Genomic DNA, 17,711 nt, shown 5'->3' with positions numbered 1-17,711 from the left:
TGCAAGAGTTTACCAGCCATGTAAACTAGTTTTGAGATCAGTTGTCACTAAAGAGTGGCAAAGTCATTATTTAGGGAAGCCGTGCTGCCTTAATTTTATTCTCCTCTGCATATATCCCACCAAACACTTCATAGTTTAATACATTAAATACATATGGACACAGAAGGGCATAAGCCTTGCTCTGAAGCACTTCCAGTCCTAGAGTTTATGTCACAGGTTTGCCCAAAATCCATAAGTTATAATTATTACCAAGATGGCTGTTCAGTTATCTCTACTGATGAATTCCTGCAGCCAGTATGTAAATGTGACCTCAAAAATGAAACCAGTGTTTTGTTTGAGTAAATTCTTATATGCCATTCATGCATTGTAACATTTGGGTTATACTATGCATTTTATTAGATTACACTGGGAAATTTCAAAACGTAGACGCTAATTTTTCTAATATAGTCATCTTGCCAATAAAAGAATGGACCCGTGGATAAAGTCATTCTTATCTTTCATATATTTAGTAAAAGAATCCACCTCCTTGGCATGTTGGTTAGGGGCCAGTCATTCTAAGGTTTGAGAATAATTCACTTCACCTTCCAGTAGAGTTGCTTTTGTTGGAATTGAAAAGTGAACACCATTAATAGGCAACACATGTATGATTTACTACACAAACACTAACCTATGTTGCATTGTTCTAAATTCAAAAATTTTCAAAATATTTGGTCAACCGAAACTCTGGATTTAACCCCAGAGCCGGCTGACAGCTGTGTGTCTGAGATGTCTAGAGGATGTGGGACGGACATCCTGACAGATGGCTACAATCCCTAATGATTTGCACAGCTGAATGGTTTAGCCCAAGCCCTGGCTCGGCTCTGACGCCTCTTTAAACAGTTTATACTTGGCATCCATTGACATTTGTAAACTTAACACGGAATCTGGCTACAGACAGCAAATAGGACATAGTTAAACAATGAGTACTGGGATAGGGAGGTATCTAGAGTCTAGGAGTGCTTTTTGTTTTCTTTTAGAAAATCAGTGTCCAAACTTTACATTGTCACAGTAATCAACATGTATCAAATGATCCTTACATCGGCCTTCACCATAACACAACTAATCTAACCCCCTGACAAAATTATTACCCAGAATGTAATGTTTGTACCAAATTCACAGAACCAGATGTTTTTGCACCACAAATGTATTTGTGTAGATCATTATGTGCAAACTTGCATACCACAGGACACGCTGAGCATAAAGCAGTAGGACTCGTGCACAAGTATTACGTTCTAGTTCATTCTGCAAGTGCTTAGAATGTGAGAAATTGGATTGCATGTCACTTTAAAGGAATGTGAATATTGTAATATAAAATGTTAAATGATGCATAAGCAAACACTTTGCAGTATACTTTCACTAATTCATTTGTTCACTTTTCATGCACTTCAGGTTCCCACAAGCTGCAGACTTTTGTTTAGCCCTCAACATATTTGTGTCTAATCAGCCACAGCAGAGGCAATAAGATAAGATAATATAAACAATCTAAGTGTTACTAAACATAATGCCAGTGGCTAGCTGTGCAGCAAACAAGATTCCATGTTAATCAACATTAAATGCTTTTGATTCAGGTAGAGGGTACAATTTTAAGAAATGTTCCATTTTAACTGTTATCAAGCTGGCCTCTTTTCTATTGAGAAGTAAACACTATATTGCCAAGTATCTGGAAATTAAATATTTGAAAGTCATTTAAAACTGTAATTCTTAAGGCTGGTGAGGTAGCTCAGTTGGTAAATACCCTGACTACAAAAAAGCCTGTTTGAAGGATACAAGGTCACAGATTCAAATCCTTGCAGGGCCGACTCAGCCCTTCATCCTTCCGAGGTTTATAAAAATGAGAACCATTAAATTGGGTAATAATAACAACTATTACTATTCAGCTGCCGATTTGGTTAATTCCGAGAGTGAGCGCTGAAAAAGCGCTTTGAGTCCCACTGGGAAAAAGGCGCTATATAAATACTAGTTATTATTTATTTTGGACACACCCGTTGATTATGATTATTTTATTTCCTTTGCTGTCACCAATCAGGGTTCATTAATACGATCAAACAGAAGTTCTTACATAAATCTCTTAAAGGACAATAAAGTCAAAATTAAACTTTCATGATTCAGATAGAGCAGCAATTCAAACATCTTTTCATTTCACTTCTATTATCAAAATGTGCACAATCTTTTTATATGCACACTTTCTGAGGCTCCTACTAAGCATGCGCAAGAGTTTACCGTATATACGTAAATGCATTTTGTGATTGGACGCTGATGTGGGGGGAAGGAATATGGAACTAAATTTGTCAGCATCTAGTACTCATTTAAAATTCAGGCTAAGTGCATTGTCTTTTTATTATGCACTTGTTTATAATGCTATTCTACTGTATTTACTGGTCCTTTAATTGCCTTTTCATGCTCTTGATACACAATGGTTTAATTCGTTAGCAGTGGAGAATACTAGCAGTTATATCAAGTTTCATTCAAATATTGCTAATAAAGAACCAGAAAGCATCATCACAATACTTACATTTATTTGCACAGGTGAGTGCCTCTTGGATGAGCCAGCAAAGCCGATACCGTTGCCAGATGAGCTCCCAGGTGCTCGGTATGGCCTTAGCCGTCAGTGTGAGCTCGCATTTGGCCTGGGTTCCAAGCCTTGCCCATACATGCAGTATTGCACCAAACTGTGGTGCACAGGAAGAGCACGGGGGCAGCTGGTATGCCAGACACGACACTTCCCCTGGGCAGACGGAACAAGCTGTGGTGAAGGAAAATTTTGCCTAAGTGGGGCCTGTGTAGAAAGACATAGCATCAACCGATATAAGGTAAGAGACCATAGAAGTACCTTTATAATAGCAGAAGCTACGTCTTCACTTTATGTCCCCAGATGCTGGATAGGGTAACGCTATGTCACCAGATGCTGAATGGGGTAACTTTATGTCACCAGATGCTGTATGGTGTAACTTTATGTTACTAGATGCTGTATGAGGTAACTTTATGTCACCAGATGCTGTATGGGGTAACCTTATGTCACTGGTGCTGTATGGGGTAACTTTATGTCACTAGATGCTGTATGGGGTAACTTTATGTCACCAGATGCTGTATGGGGTAACTTTATTTCACTAGATGCTGTATAGGGAAATTTATGTCACCAGATGCTGGATGTAGTAACTTTATGTCACTAGATGCTGTATAGGGTAACTTTGTCACCAGATGCTGGATGAGGTAACTTTATGTCACTAGATGCTGTATGGGGTAACTTTATGTCACCAGATGCTGTATAGGGTAACTTTGTCACCAGATGCTGTATGGGGTAACTTTATGTCACTAGATGCTGTATAGGGTAACTTTGTCACCAGATGCTGTATGGGGTAACTTTATGTCACTAGATGCTGTATAGGGTAACTTTGTCACCAGATGCTGTATGGGGTAACTTTATGTCACCAGATGCTGTATGGGGTAACTTTATGTCACCAGATGCTGGATGGGGAAACTTTATGTCACTAGATGCTGTATAGGGTAACTTTATGTCACCAGATGCTGTATGGGGTAACCTTATGTCACTGGTGCTGTATGGGGTAACTTTATGTCACTATATGCTGTATGGGGTAACTTTATGTCACCAGATGCTGTATGGGGTAACTTTATGTCACTAGATGCTGTATAGGGAAATTTATGTCACCAGATGCTGGATGTAGTAACTTTATGTCACTAGATGCTGTATAGGGTAACTTTGTCACCAGATGCTGGATGAGGTAACTTTATGTCACTAGATGCTGTATGGGGTAACTTTATGTCACCAGATGCTGGATGAGGTAACTTTATGTCACCAGATGCTGCATGGGGTAACTTTATGTCACCAGATGCTGGATGGGGAAACTTTATGTCACTAGATGCTGTATAGGGTAACTTTATGTCACCAGATGCTGTATGGGGTAACTTTATGTCACCGGATGCTGTATGGGGTAACTTTATGTCACCAGATGCTGTATGGGGTAACTTTATGTCACCAGATGCTGGATAGGGTAACTTTATGTCACCGGATGCTGTATGGGGTAACTTTATGTCACCAGATGCTGTATGGGGTAACTTTATGTCACCAGATGCTGTATGGGGTAACTTTATGTCACCGGATGCTGTATGGGGTAACTTTATGTCACCGGATGCTGTATGGGGTAACTTCATGTCACTGGATGCTGTATGGGGTAACTTTATGTCACCAGATGCTGTATGGGGTAACTTTATGTCACCAGATGCTGTATGGGGTAACTTTATGTCACCGGATCCTGTATGGGGTAACTTTATGTCATCAGATGCTGAATGGGGTAACTTTATGTCACCAGATGCTGTATGGGGTAACTTTATGTCACCAGATGCTGTATGGGGTAACTTTATGTCACCAGATGCTGTATGGGGTAACTTTATGTCACCGGATGCTGTATGGGGTAACTTCATGTCACTGGATGCTTTCTAACTTAAGTTTGTGTCACCATATGCTGCATGTATGAACTATAAAGGGGCAGTAAATAATGTTAATTATGTGCAGTAAAAAACAAACAAATAAAAAAACTTGCAGTGTACTTTTAATATTTATCTGCCCAATTTTCCCATAAGATTTTTCCCATTCTGAGATTTGGAAATGCACACAGCAGACCTTGCCAAGCCTAACCTTGTCACATATCTGTCTCTAATTGGGTTAATGGGATAGTAAAGTCAGAATTAAACTTTCCTGATATACAATTTTAAACACCTTTCTAAATTACTTCTATTATATAATTTGCGTCATTCTGTTAAATATCTTTTGTTGAAAAGCATTCCTAGGTAGCCTCAAGAGCAGCACTACACTACTGAGAGTGAGCTTTCGATTGGTGGCTGCACATGTATGCTTCATGTCACTGTCCTTTAACAAAGAACAGCAAAAGAATGTAGCTAATTTGGTAATAGAAGTAAGTTGGAAAGTTGTTTAAGATTGTATGTAAAGAAAGTAATTGTGTTTCATGTCCTTTTAAGCAGAGGTGATAAGATAAAAGACTATCAAGCAATGGCTCCTACTAATAAGTCCAGTAGTGAGCTGACTTTTGGCTGGTGAAAAACATTTTCAAACTTACATAGTACTAGATTGCGAGTAGAGTGCTATTTATCACTTCCACTTGTATGATAACTATGCTCGACTTTTTGCGCGTGTCGAATTCCCGCACAAGCTGAAAGTAGAAAGTTTTCACTGAAGTTATATCTTGACCGCATTAATGTATTCCCCCATAGAAGTAAATGGGCAACAAGTAACGAAAACCTAATTACTTTTTCTGAAGTGCGCTAACCATTGCAATGTTCTTCACATAGTAGAATATGTTCTATTTATTCTTAAATACAAAGTTCTATTTATATTTGAAGTTTTTTTTAGTACAATATATATCTATACCTATATATATATATATATATATATATATACAGTATCTCTCTCTCTCTCTCTCTCTCTCTCTCTCTCTCTCTCTCTCTCTCTCTCTATATATATATATATATATATATATATATATATACAGTATCTCTCTCTCTCTCTCTCTCTCTCTCTCTCTCTCTCTCTCTCTCTATATATATATATATATATATATATATGGACCCAGATAGCGCACTCTCACTTGCCAACAATAACCCAAGACCAGGGTGCAAAGAAAAATATTCAATACTGTCCAAAAGTAAGCACTCCCTGGATTTAAGTACAGCACACTTTTATTTAAGCAGTGATGTTTCGGGGCATTCACCCCTTCCTCAGACAACCCAAAATGTGATACAAACAGTGTTAAATACCCAACAAGCCCCTCCCCCATCTCAATTCAACCAATCATATAAATCAAATAAATAGGAGATGATATTACATCATATGTAAACACTTATATCATCAAAACAAATACACATCCATGTTTCAACATACGCAATATTATATATTTGTAGGGTCTAGTGAGACCTAAATATATAAAAAATGTGACATAATGAATAAGTGACTTATTAAAAGTGGACATGGAATTGTACCCTAAGTATATATTACTGCTTACACAGCATCACATATCATCAGCCAAGGATTGCCAGATATGTGTTAATCCTTGGCTGATGATATGTGATGCTGTATAAGCAGTAATATATACTTAGGGTACAATTCCATGTCCACTTTTAATAAGTCACTTATTCATTATGTCACATTTTTTATATATTTAGGTCTCACTAGACCCTACACATATATAATATTGCCTATGTTGAAACATGGATGTGTATTTGTTTTGATGATATAAGTGTTTACATATGATGTAATATCATCTCCTATTTATTTGATTGGTTGAATTGAGATGAGGGAGGGGCTTGTTGGATACACTGTTTGTATCACATTTTGGGTTGTCTGAGGAAGGGGTGAATTCCCCCGAAACGTCACTGCTTAAATAAAAGTGTGCTGTACTTAAATCCAGGGAGTGCTTACTTTTGGACAGTATTATATATATATATATATATATATATATATATATAGTTATATATAGGTGTAGATATATATATATATATATATATATATATATATATATGTGTGTGTGTGTGTGTGTGTATTTATGTGTTTAGATGTGTATATATGTCTGTAAATATATATATACAGATATAAATACATATGTTCACACATACATACACACATTTAAATATTTACACATGCATATGTATGTATCTCTATGTTTTTGCAGCCTTTTTTTTTCTAACACCTGAAACCTCATATCTTTGAGCCATTATAGCTTTTGTATGTAATATTCATTTTTAAATAATATTTATTAGATGGTGTTATTATGAGTGTAATTGTACATTTAAATGTATTTTGATGTTTTTTGTGCAACTTTTTATTGAAGCGTAACAGTTAACCAAAGCTCTGAGGTTGCACTATTCCGATTAAATTAAGTTGCGTTCTAGGAACGTGTTTACTTTCAACGCTATCAGCCGCGATAAACCCGATTTCGCTTGCGCACAACAGTATGCACGCCACTCATAATCTGTCCTTGAGTATAGTCATTTAATGCAATGCTGCAGACTGTCCTTTTAATTATATGCTATCAGACAATGCCCTCTTATATGTTATTCTATGGGTTGCAACTTGCTCCTCACCCAAAGAACACTCTTTTTAGCACACTTCTGCCTCATTATTTGTGTCATACCTCCTAACAATGTCTACTTGTTATCTGGGGTCATAGAGGCTGGAGTGGAGTTGGTGTAGTCTGTGGCCATGGTTTGACTAGTAAGGTGGTATAGACGATGTGTTCCAGGCATGTGGTTGGTGGCCTGTGGTTAGAGATAGGGTGTATGTGAGATTGGTTTGGGGTGGGTCAGATACGTGTTGGAGGGTCTAGAGATTTACTGCTATCACTTACTGGAAGTAGCGGGAGACCCAGTTGGTGACAGCTCAGTCGGATGATAGAGAGGTTTTTAGTTTGGTCCTTTCTTAAAGGACAAACCAGCTCCAAAACAGCTGATAATTTTCCACTGAGGATTTGTACAGCTAAATGCAGATGTATTCTCCTTTATGAATGAGACTCATTTACATAAATTCCCACAGTCCTCTTGGGGTGTTACACTAGAGGTGGTGTCTGAATAAAATGGATGCCAAATTACTGAGCACATTCATATCAGCAGTCCTTTGGTATTACACATAAATATAATCTTTATTAGATTATATATTTTATACATAGAGCACAGTCTTGTCTTATTAATTAAATGTATTACATTATGTATATTCCCATTTACATTATACAAATTTGAATACCTTTATTTTTTCAAAAGATAAATTAGTTGGAATTTCAAATGAATTACACTTTATTGGTTTCTTATCATTATCAAAACGTATACCTTTAATTGTAATTAATAGTAGTTCACAAAACTAGTTGTAATAAATTTAGCATCTTCTCTGGAATTCTGTTCATTAAAAAAAATAATTTTCTGTTAGATAATATAAGAGTAGTGATGCTAAATACAGTTTACTTAGTTCCAGTGGTTTAGGCTGTATATAAATTACATAAATTATACCTTGATTTTTGCAGCAGATTAAGCACTTTTTGAAATTAACTTTAGTTTGTAGAAATATGGAGAAACACTAGCATATGAAGAGAAAAAAACCCCCATAAATAATGTTTGTCCTTTTAGTGTAATTAAGATTATGTACCTATGTTGTTCAATAAAATAAATAAAAATTAAAATATTTAAAAAAAATATTTATTATTTGTATAACTATGCAACATCTTGTAATCAATAAACAAAATAAAGGAATTCAATTTCTAACTTTAAAATATTATAAATTCTAATTCCACAGAGCGGTGACAACCTATTTTTAAAATTATTATCAGGTATTTGTAGAGCGCCAACACATTGCGCAGCACTATAAACATAGGCTGTATACAAGGTAACATTTATAACATTTATATATATTAAAATGTTTCTTCTTGTGTCCAAACCTGCTTAGTTAAGCTTAAACCCATAGTTACACACAGGCATTTGTGCAATAATAATTTGTTCCAACAAATTGCTATGTCACTTTAACCTGTTTTAAATTGTACATTATATGCCCTTTCAGATGCATGAGAAATGAGCAATTTTCCCTTTAAATCACTTTAAAAATGTGTCTAATCCTTCAAGACCCTGCAAAAGCATATCGAAATCGCCTTCTTGCACAATCCGGACTCTGCTACAGTGTGTCAAATGTATCTGATCACCCTAATGAATGGCGCATTTTGTGATGTTACTTGTGAGAAACATGGATTTTCTGAAGCCAAAAAAAATCTTTTTTGAACACTGTGATATATTGTGAGAAACCAGCACACGTTAATCCATGAAATACCCTGGGACATGGAAAAAAGGCAACGTATTATTCTAGCCGAATAATGAAAGGGCATGCGTTCCTGATCCAGCTTATATATAAACTATGCAACAATGAAGATAATAAATACTCCATTCATTTGTTTCCACAAAGGTTCTAGAATCTTCATCAAACCCTCAGTTTTCTATGAAGTCTGTGCATCCTGTTTTCCAAGGCTGTTGAGTGTAAGCAACTTGTACATCTGTAAACATTTGTCTGTATGACCATCAAGATGATATATAGGATAAAATAATGTTTTTTGACAAGTTTCCTGAATCCTTAGGTCCAAGATCTAAAGGTTTCTGTTACACAAGGATGTGTTTAGTATTTTAAGTGCAGAAGACCAGTTTAGAAAGAAGTGGCTCTTTGAAATGAAATGCAATTATAGAGTAGATGAAGATCTTGCACAAAGACATAACATATTCAATTGCAGTTCATCTTTTTCATGGTTTTAAAATTCTAAGCTATTCCAGTCTATTTGAAAAATAAATATATAAATAAAACAGCAATAACCCACTTAGAATAATAAGCTTTCCTAATGCATTTGTGGAGCAATAACACCTCCCCAGCCATATGTTGGATGGAGAGATGTCCACTAGAAATCGCTTTCCTTACAGAATTGTTAAAACCATATACAGGTATACCTCACTTTACAGCGCTTCACTTTACAGCGCTTCGCTAATACAGCGCTTTGTGGAGCTGAAGTTTAACCTCCAAGGATTTTAAAACATTGCTTTAATCTTTGTGAGATTGCGAGAAAAGTGACTGGCACCATTTTATTATGCTTAGTTCACCCTTTTTACAGCATTACTGTGTAATCTGTGTCTCAGTGCTATACTCTGGCAAATTGTACTACAGTAATTGTCACTATTTTACAGGTACAGTATTTATTGAATACTGTGCTGTGCGAGTGTTAAACTAAACTTAGCACTATTGCACACCTAATATAAGTTAATTAAAACATGTTTTTAAGTTTTAAACACACTGGCAAGTGAAACAAAAGCTAAAACTGCCTTGTTTCACTTTAAGGCAGTTTTCACTTTACAGCGGGGCTCCGGTCCTTAACCCGCTGTATGAGCGGGGTATACCTGTACTTGTTATCTGGGGTCATAGAGGCTGCAGTGGAGTTGGTGTAGTCTGTGGCCATGGTTTGGCTAGGATGGGGTATATAGACGATGTGTTCCAGGCATGTGGTTGGTGGCCTGTGGTTAGAGATAGGGTGTATGTGAGATTGGTTTGGGGTGGGTCAGATACATATTGGAGGGTCTTTACTGCTATCACTTACTGGAAGTAGCGAGAGGTAAGGGGAAAGCTGCAGTAATGCAGAGCTCCTGAATTGTGATTATTCCACAATACATGGAGTGTTGCATCACTAATAATTTAACTATGTTTACTAATTCACTCTACAGCTCTTCTAATGGATTGGAATGGCTTAAAAGAAAATGCACAAAATCCCTGACTTGCCATGCAGTGTTTTTATATACATTTCTGATAGACTGGAAAGGGGTGCTGTGTTGCAGTTTGAATGATACTGCAGGGGATTTACTAGAAAATATGAAACATTGGTTGTTTGCTAAAACCATAACCGTTTTTATTTTATTGAAAATAAAAACAAAATATATTGAGTAAACAGTAGTAGTCACAGGCCTGTGCAGTCTAACGCAGGTTATTATATTATAGTCTGTCGCACACAAGTGCAGAGGTTTTACCTTCTCTCACAAACATTCAGATAGGACTAAGAAAGGGATAAATGATCAATTTATTGAAACATTAGTCATTTTAATTGCATCCTGTTTCCCAACCATATAGAGCTCCTTTTAAGAAGCAGTGGATCCTGCTTTGGAGTCCCATCATTTCAGCTTGGCTTTAATGCCTCTGCAGTAGTAACACATAAAATGTTTAATTTCTACTGTAAAACTGGAACCAATAAAGCACATAATGTGTGTCAAAACTATGGATAGGATTCCCAATATTGTATCTGTCTCTAATTCTCGTTATTCTTTAATTCGCCATAATCCTATTGTTTTTACTTATACAACTTGCTGTTTATACAAAGGTTAAAAATGATTTATGCGGAAAATTATAGCCAATGTTCCATGTTTAAACGTTCCACATCTGTACAGAATTATTTCTGCCTATGGTACCTTTTGTAGATTAGTGTCCTAGTGCAGATCTAATTAACATTTTTTCCAAAACATTTAAAGGAAAATGACTAAAAAATTTTAATGTACTTAATAGAGTACAGTCCAGTTGTGTGAACAATATGGGATTTTTTGAAAAAGCAAATAAACAAATATTTTTAGACATTTAAATAAGGATCATAATTAATCTGAGCAGTTGTCTCTGTAACTTGCCTTATATTTGTTTTCCACTAATTTAAAAGGACATTAAAAACAAAAAAAATGGATGATTCAGATTAAGCCTAACATTTTAAACACCTTTCTGAATTACTTCTAATAACACATTTGCTTTATTTTCTTGGTATCCTTTGTTGAAGCAGTGCACTTTTGGGAGCTAGCTAAGCACATCAGATGAACCAATGACATATACGTGCAGCCACCAATCAGAAACTACCTCTCAGAAGTGCATTGATGGTTCTGAGCCTACCTTGATCTGCTTTTCAACAAAGAATACCAAGAGAATGAAGCACATTCGAAAATAGAAGAAAAATTGGAAAGTTGTTTCAAATTGCATACTCTATCAAAATCATGAAAGTTTCATTTCTTTCATGTAATTAGCAAGAGTCCATGAGCTAGTGACGTATGGGATATACATTCCTACCAGGAGGGGCAAAGTTTCCCAAACCTCAAAATGCCTATAAATACACCCCTCACCACACCCACAATTCAGTTTTACAAACTTTGCCTCCGATGGAGGTGGTGAAGTAAGTTTGTGCTAGATTCTACGTTGATATGCGCTCCGCAGCAAGTTGGAGCCCGGTTTTCCTCTCAGCGTGCAGTGAATGTCAGAGGGATGTGAGGAGAGTATTGCCTATTTGAATGCAGTGATCTCCTTCTAAGGGGTCTATTTCATAGGTTCTCTGTTATCGGTCGTAGAGATTCATCTCTTACCTCCCTTTTCAGATCGACGATATACTCTTATATATACCATTACCTCTGCTGATTCTCGTTTCAGTACTGGTTTGGCTATCTGCTATATGTAGATGAGTGTCCTGGGGTAAGTAAGTCTTATTTTCTGTGACACTCCTAGCTATGGTTGGGCACTTTGTTTATAAAGTTCTAAATATATGTATTCAAACATTTATTTGCCTTGACTCAGAATGTTCAACTTTCCTTATTTTCAGACAGTCAGTTTCATATTTGGGATAATGCATTTTAATTTAACATTTTTCTTATCTTAAAATTTGACTTTTTCCCTGTGGGCTGTTAGGCTCGCGGGGGCTGAAAATGCTTCATTTTATTGCGTCATTCTTGGCGCGGACTTTTTTGGCGCAAAAATTCTATTTCCGTTTCCGGCGTCATACGTGTCGCCGGAAGTTGCGTCATTTTTTGACTTTATTTTGCGCCAAAAATGTCGGCGTTCCGGATGTGGCGTCATTTTTGGCGCCAAAAAGCATTTAGGCGCCAAATAATGTGGGCGTCTTATTTGGCGCGAAAAAATATGGGCGTCACTTTTGTCTCCACATTATTTAAGTCTCATTTTTTATTGCTTCTGATTGCTAGAAGCTTGTTCTTTGGCATTTTTTCCCATTCCTGAAACTGTCATTTAAGGAATTTGATCAATTTTGCTTTATATATATGTTGTTTTTTCTCTTACATATTGCAAGATGTCTCACGTTGCATCTGAGTCAGAAGATACTACAGGAAAATCGCTGTCAAATGCTGAATCTACCAAAGCTAAGTGTATCTGCTGTAAACTTTTGGTAGCTATTCCTCCAGCTGTTGTTTGTATTGATTGTCATGACAAACTTGTTAAAGCAGATAATATTTCCTTTAGTAAAGTACCATTGCCTGTTGCAGTTCCTTCAACATCTAAGGTGCAGAATGTTCCTGATAATATAAGAGATTTTGTTTCTGAATCCATAAAGAAGGCTATGTCTGTTATTTCTCCTTCTAGTAAACGTAAAAAATCTTTTAAAACTTCTCTCCCTACAGATGAATTTTTAAATGAACATCATCATTCTGATTCTGATGATTCCTCTGGTTCAGAGGATTCTGTCTCAGAGGTTGATGCTGATAAATCTTCTTATTTATTTAAAATGGAATTTATTCGTTCTTTACTTAAAGAAGTACTAATTGCTTTAGAAATAGAGGATTCTGGTCCTCTTGATACTAATTCTAAACGTTTAGATAAGGTATTTAAAGCTCCTGTGGTTATTCCAGAAGTTTTTCCTGTTCCTAATGCTATTTCTGCAGTAATTTCCAAAGAATGGGATAATTTGGGTAATTCATTTACTCCTTCTAAACGTTTTAAGCAATTATATCCTGTGCCGTCTGACAGATTAGAATTTTGGGACAAGATCCCTAAAGTTGATGGGGCTATTTCTACCCTTGCTAAACGTACTACTATTCCTACGTCAGATGGTACTTCGTTTAAGGATCCTCTAGATAGGAAAATTGAGTCCTTTCTAAGAAAAGCTTATCTGTGTTCAGGTAATCTTCTTAGACCTGCTATATCTTTGGCTGATGTTGCTGCAGCTTCAACTTTTTGGTTGGAAACTTTAGCGCAACAAGTAACACATCGTGATTCTCATGATATTATTATTCTTCTTCAGCATGCTAATAATTTTATCTGTGATGCCATTTTTGATATTATCAGAGTTGATGTCAGGTTTATGTCTCTAGCTATTTTAGCTAGAAGAGCTTTATGGCTTAAAACTTGGAATGCTGATATGGCTTCTAAATCAACTTTACTTTCCATTTCTTTCCAGGGTAACAAATTATTTGGTTCTCAGTTGGATTCCATTATTTCAACTGTTACTGGTGGGAAAGGAACTTTTTTACCACAGGATAAAAAATCTAAAGGTAAAAACAGGGCTAATAATCGTTTTCGTTCCTTTCGTTTCAACAAAGAACAAAAGCCTGATCCTTCATCCTCAGGAGCAGTTTCAGTTTGGAGACCATCTCCAGTCTGGAATAAATCCAAGCCAGCTAGAAAGGCAAAGCCTGCTTCTAAGTCCACATGAAGGTGCGGCCCTCATTCCAGCTCAGCTGGTAGAGGGCAGGTTACGTTTTTTCAAGGAAATTTGGATCAATTCTGTTCACAATCTTTGGATTCAGAGCATTGTTTCAGAAGGGTACAGAATTGGTTTCAAGTTGAGACCTCCTGCAAAGAGATTTTTTCTTTCCCGTGTCCCAGTAAATCCAGTAAAAGCTCAAGCATTTCTGAAATGTGTTTCAGATCTAGAGTTGACTGGAGTAATTATGCCAGTTCCAGTTCCGGAACAGGGGATGGGGTTTTATTCAAATCTCTTCATTGTACCAAAGAAGGAGAATTCTTTCAGACCAGTTCTGGATCTAAAAATATTGAATCGTTATGTAAGGATACCAACGTTCAAGATGGTAACTGTAAGGACTATCTTACCTTTTGTTCAGCAAGGGAATTATATGTCCACAATAGATTTACAGGATGCATATCTGCATATTCCGATTCATCCAGATCATTATCAGTTCCTGAGATTCTCGTTTCTGGACAAGCATTACCAGTTTGTGGCTCTGCCGTTTGGCCTAGCTACAGCTACAAGAATTTTTACAAAGGTTCTCGGTGCCCTGCTGTCTGTAATCAGAGAACAGGGTATTGTGGTATTTCCTTATTTGGACGATATCTTGGTACTTGCTCAGTCTTTACATTTAGCAGAATCTCATACGAATCGACTTGTGTTGTTTCTTCAAGATCATGGTTGGAGGATCAATTTACCAAAAAGTTCTTTGATTCCTCAGACAATGGTAACCTTTCTGGGTTTCCAGATGGATTCAGTGTCCATGACTCTGTCTTTAACAGACCAGAGACGTCTAAAGTTGATTACAGCTTGTCGAAACCTTCAGTCACAATCATTCCCTTCGGTAGCCTTATGCATGGAAATTCTAGGTCTTATGACTGCTGCATCGGACGCGATCCCCTTTGCTCGTTTTCTCATGCGACCTCTTCAGCTCTGTATGCTGAAGCAATGGTGCAAGGATTACACGAAGATATCTCAATTAATATCTTTAAAACCGATTGTTCGACACTCTCTAACATGGTGGACAGATCACCATCGTTTAATTCAGGGGGCTTCTTTTGTTCTTCCGACCTGGACTGTAATTTCAACAGATGCAAGTCTTACAGGTTGGGGAGCTGTGTGGGGATCTCTGACGGCACAAGGAGTTTGGGAATCTCAGGAGGTGAGATTACCGATCAATATTTTGGAACTCCGTGCAATTTTCAGAGCTCTTCAGTTTTGGCCTCTTCTGAAGAGAGAATCGTTCATTTGTTTTCAGACAGACAATATCACAACTGTGGCATACATCAATCATCAAGGAGGGACTCACAGTCCTCTGGCTATGAAAGAAGTATCTCGAATTTTGGTTTGGGCGGAATCCAGCTCCTGTCTAATCTCTGCGGTTCATATCCCAGGTGTAGACAATTGGGAAGCGGATTATCTCAGTCGCCAAACGTTGCATCCGGGCGAATGGTCTCTTCACCCAGAGGTATTTCTTCAGATTGTTCAAATGTGGGAACTTCCAGAAATAGATCTGATGGTGTCTCATCTAAACAAGAAACTTCCCAGGTATCTGTCCAGATCCCGGGATCCTCAGGCGGAGGCAGTGGATGCATTATCACTTCCTTGGAAGTATCATCCAGCCTATATCTTTCCTCCTCTAGTTCTTCTTCCAAGAGTAATCTCCAAGATTCTGAAGGAATGCTCGTTTGTTCTGCTGGTAGCTCCGGCATGGCCTCACAGGTTTTGGTATGCGGATCTTGTCCGGATGGCCTCTTGCCAACCGTGGACTCTTCCGTTAAGACCAGACCTTCTGTCACAAGGTCCTTTTTTCCATCAGGAGCTGAAATCCTTAAATTTAAAGGTATGGAGATTGAACGCTTGATTCTTGGTCAAAGAGGTTTCTCTGACTCTGTGATTACTACTATGTTACAGGCTCGTAAATCTGTATCTCGAGAGATATATTATAGAGTCTGGAAGACTTATATTTCTTGGTGTCTTTCTCATCATTTTTCCTGGCATTCTTTTAGAATACCGAGAATTTTACAGTTCCTTCAGGATGGTTTAGATAAGGGTTTGTCCGCAAGTTCTTTGAAAGGACAAATCTCTGCTCTTTCTGTTCTTTTTCACAGAAAGATTGCTATTCTTCCTGATATTCATTGTTTTGTACAAGCTTTGGTTCGTATAAAACCTGTCATTAAGTCAATTTCTCCTCCTTGGAGTTTGAATTTGGTTCTGGGAGCTCTTCAAGCTCCTCCGTTTGAACCTATGCATTCATTGGACATTAAATTACTTTCTTGGAAAGTTTTGTTCCTTTTGGCCATCTCTTCTGCCAGAAGAGTTTCTGAATTATCTGCTCTTTCTTGTGAGTCTCCTTTTCTGATTTTTCATCAGGATAAGGCGGTGTTGCGAACTTCTTTTGAATTTTTACCTAAAGTTGTGAATTCCAACAACATTAGTAGAGAAATTGTGGTTCCTTCATTATGTCCTAATCCTAAGAATTCTAAGGAGAAATCGTTGCATTCTTTGGATGTTGTTAGAGCTTTGAAATATTATGTTGAAGCTACGAAATCTTTTCGTAAGACTTCTAGTCTATTTGTTATCTTTTCCGGTTCTAGAAAAGGCCAGAAAGCTTCTGCCATTTCTTTGGCATCTTGGTTGAAATCTTTAATTCATCTTGCCTATGTTGAGTCGGGTAAAACTCCACCTCAGAGAATTACAGCTCATTCTACTAGGTCAGTTTCTACTTCCTGGGCGTTTAGGAATGAAGCTTCGGTTGACCAGATCTGCAAAGCAGCAACTTGGTCCTCTTTGCATACTTTTACTAAATTCTACCATTTTGATGTATTTTCTTCTTCTGAAGCAGTTTTTGGTAGAAAAGTACTTCAGGCAGCGGTTTCAGTTTGAATCTTCTGCTTATGTTTTTCGTTAAACTTTATTTTGGGTGTGGATTATTTTCAGCAGGAATTGGCTGTCTTTATTTTATCCCTCCCTCTCTAGTGACTCTTGTGTGGAAAGATCCACATCTTGGGTAGTCATTATCCCATACGTCACTAGCTCATGGACTCTTGCTAATTACATGAAAGAAAACATAATTTATGTAAGAACTTACCTGATAAATTCATTTCTTTCATATTAGCAAGAGTCCATGAGGCCCGCCCTTTTTTTGTGGTGGTTATGATTTTGTATAAAGCACAATTATTCCAATTCCTTATTTTATATGCTTTCGCACTTTTTTATCACCCCACTTCTTGGCTATTCGTTAAACTGAATTGTGGGTGTGGTGAGGGGTGTATTTATAGGCATTTTGAGGTTTGGGAAACTTTGCCCCTCCTGGTAGGAATGTATATCCCATACGTCACTAGTTCATGGACTCTTGCTAATATGAAAGAAATGAATTTATCAGGTAAGTTCTTACATAAATTATGTTTTTTACTTTACTGTTCCTTTAATATATTTAATTCTCCAATTAACGAGATATAATAATGCAGAATAGCAAACGCTCAATTGTTAGCGTATGTATTTGTTGCATTAATGATCCTAAGTTACTGAGGGATATTATATTTCAAGCGCAGTAAATTGCACACTTTGGGGCCGATTTATCGAGCTCCGTATGTCGGCATTCATCGATGTGCAGCGGACAAGATATGCTACATTGTA

At 37.1% G+C, this 17,711-nt stretch overlaps 1 protein-coding gene across 1 annotated transcript in view; it reads left to right on the top strand.

Moving 5' to 3' along the window:
* ADAMTS15 (ADAM metallopeptidase with thrombospondin type 1 motif 15) overlaps positions 1-17,711 on the top strand; it is a 94,173-nt gene that overhangs the window by 55,496 nt on the left and 20,966 nt on the right. The window contains exon 4 of the mRNA XM_053691503.1: positions 2,566-2,849. Coding sequence (XP_053547478.1) covers positions 2,566-2,849 — 284 coding nt within the window. The remainder of the gene's footprint in view (positions 1-2,565; positions 2,850-17,711) is intronic.

This window comes from Bombina bombina, chromosome 8 (assembly GCF_027579735.1).
Source record: "Bombina bombina isolate aBomBom1 chromosome 8, aBomBom1.pri, whole genome shotgun sequence".
Classification (NCBI taxonomy): Eukaryota; Metazoa; Chordata; class Amphibia; order Anura; family Bombinatoridae; genus Bombina; species Bombina bombina.
The sequence above is the reverse complement of the archived record's forward strand: the minus strand, read 5'-3'. Positions and strand labels throughout refer to the sequence as shown.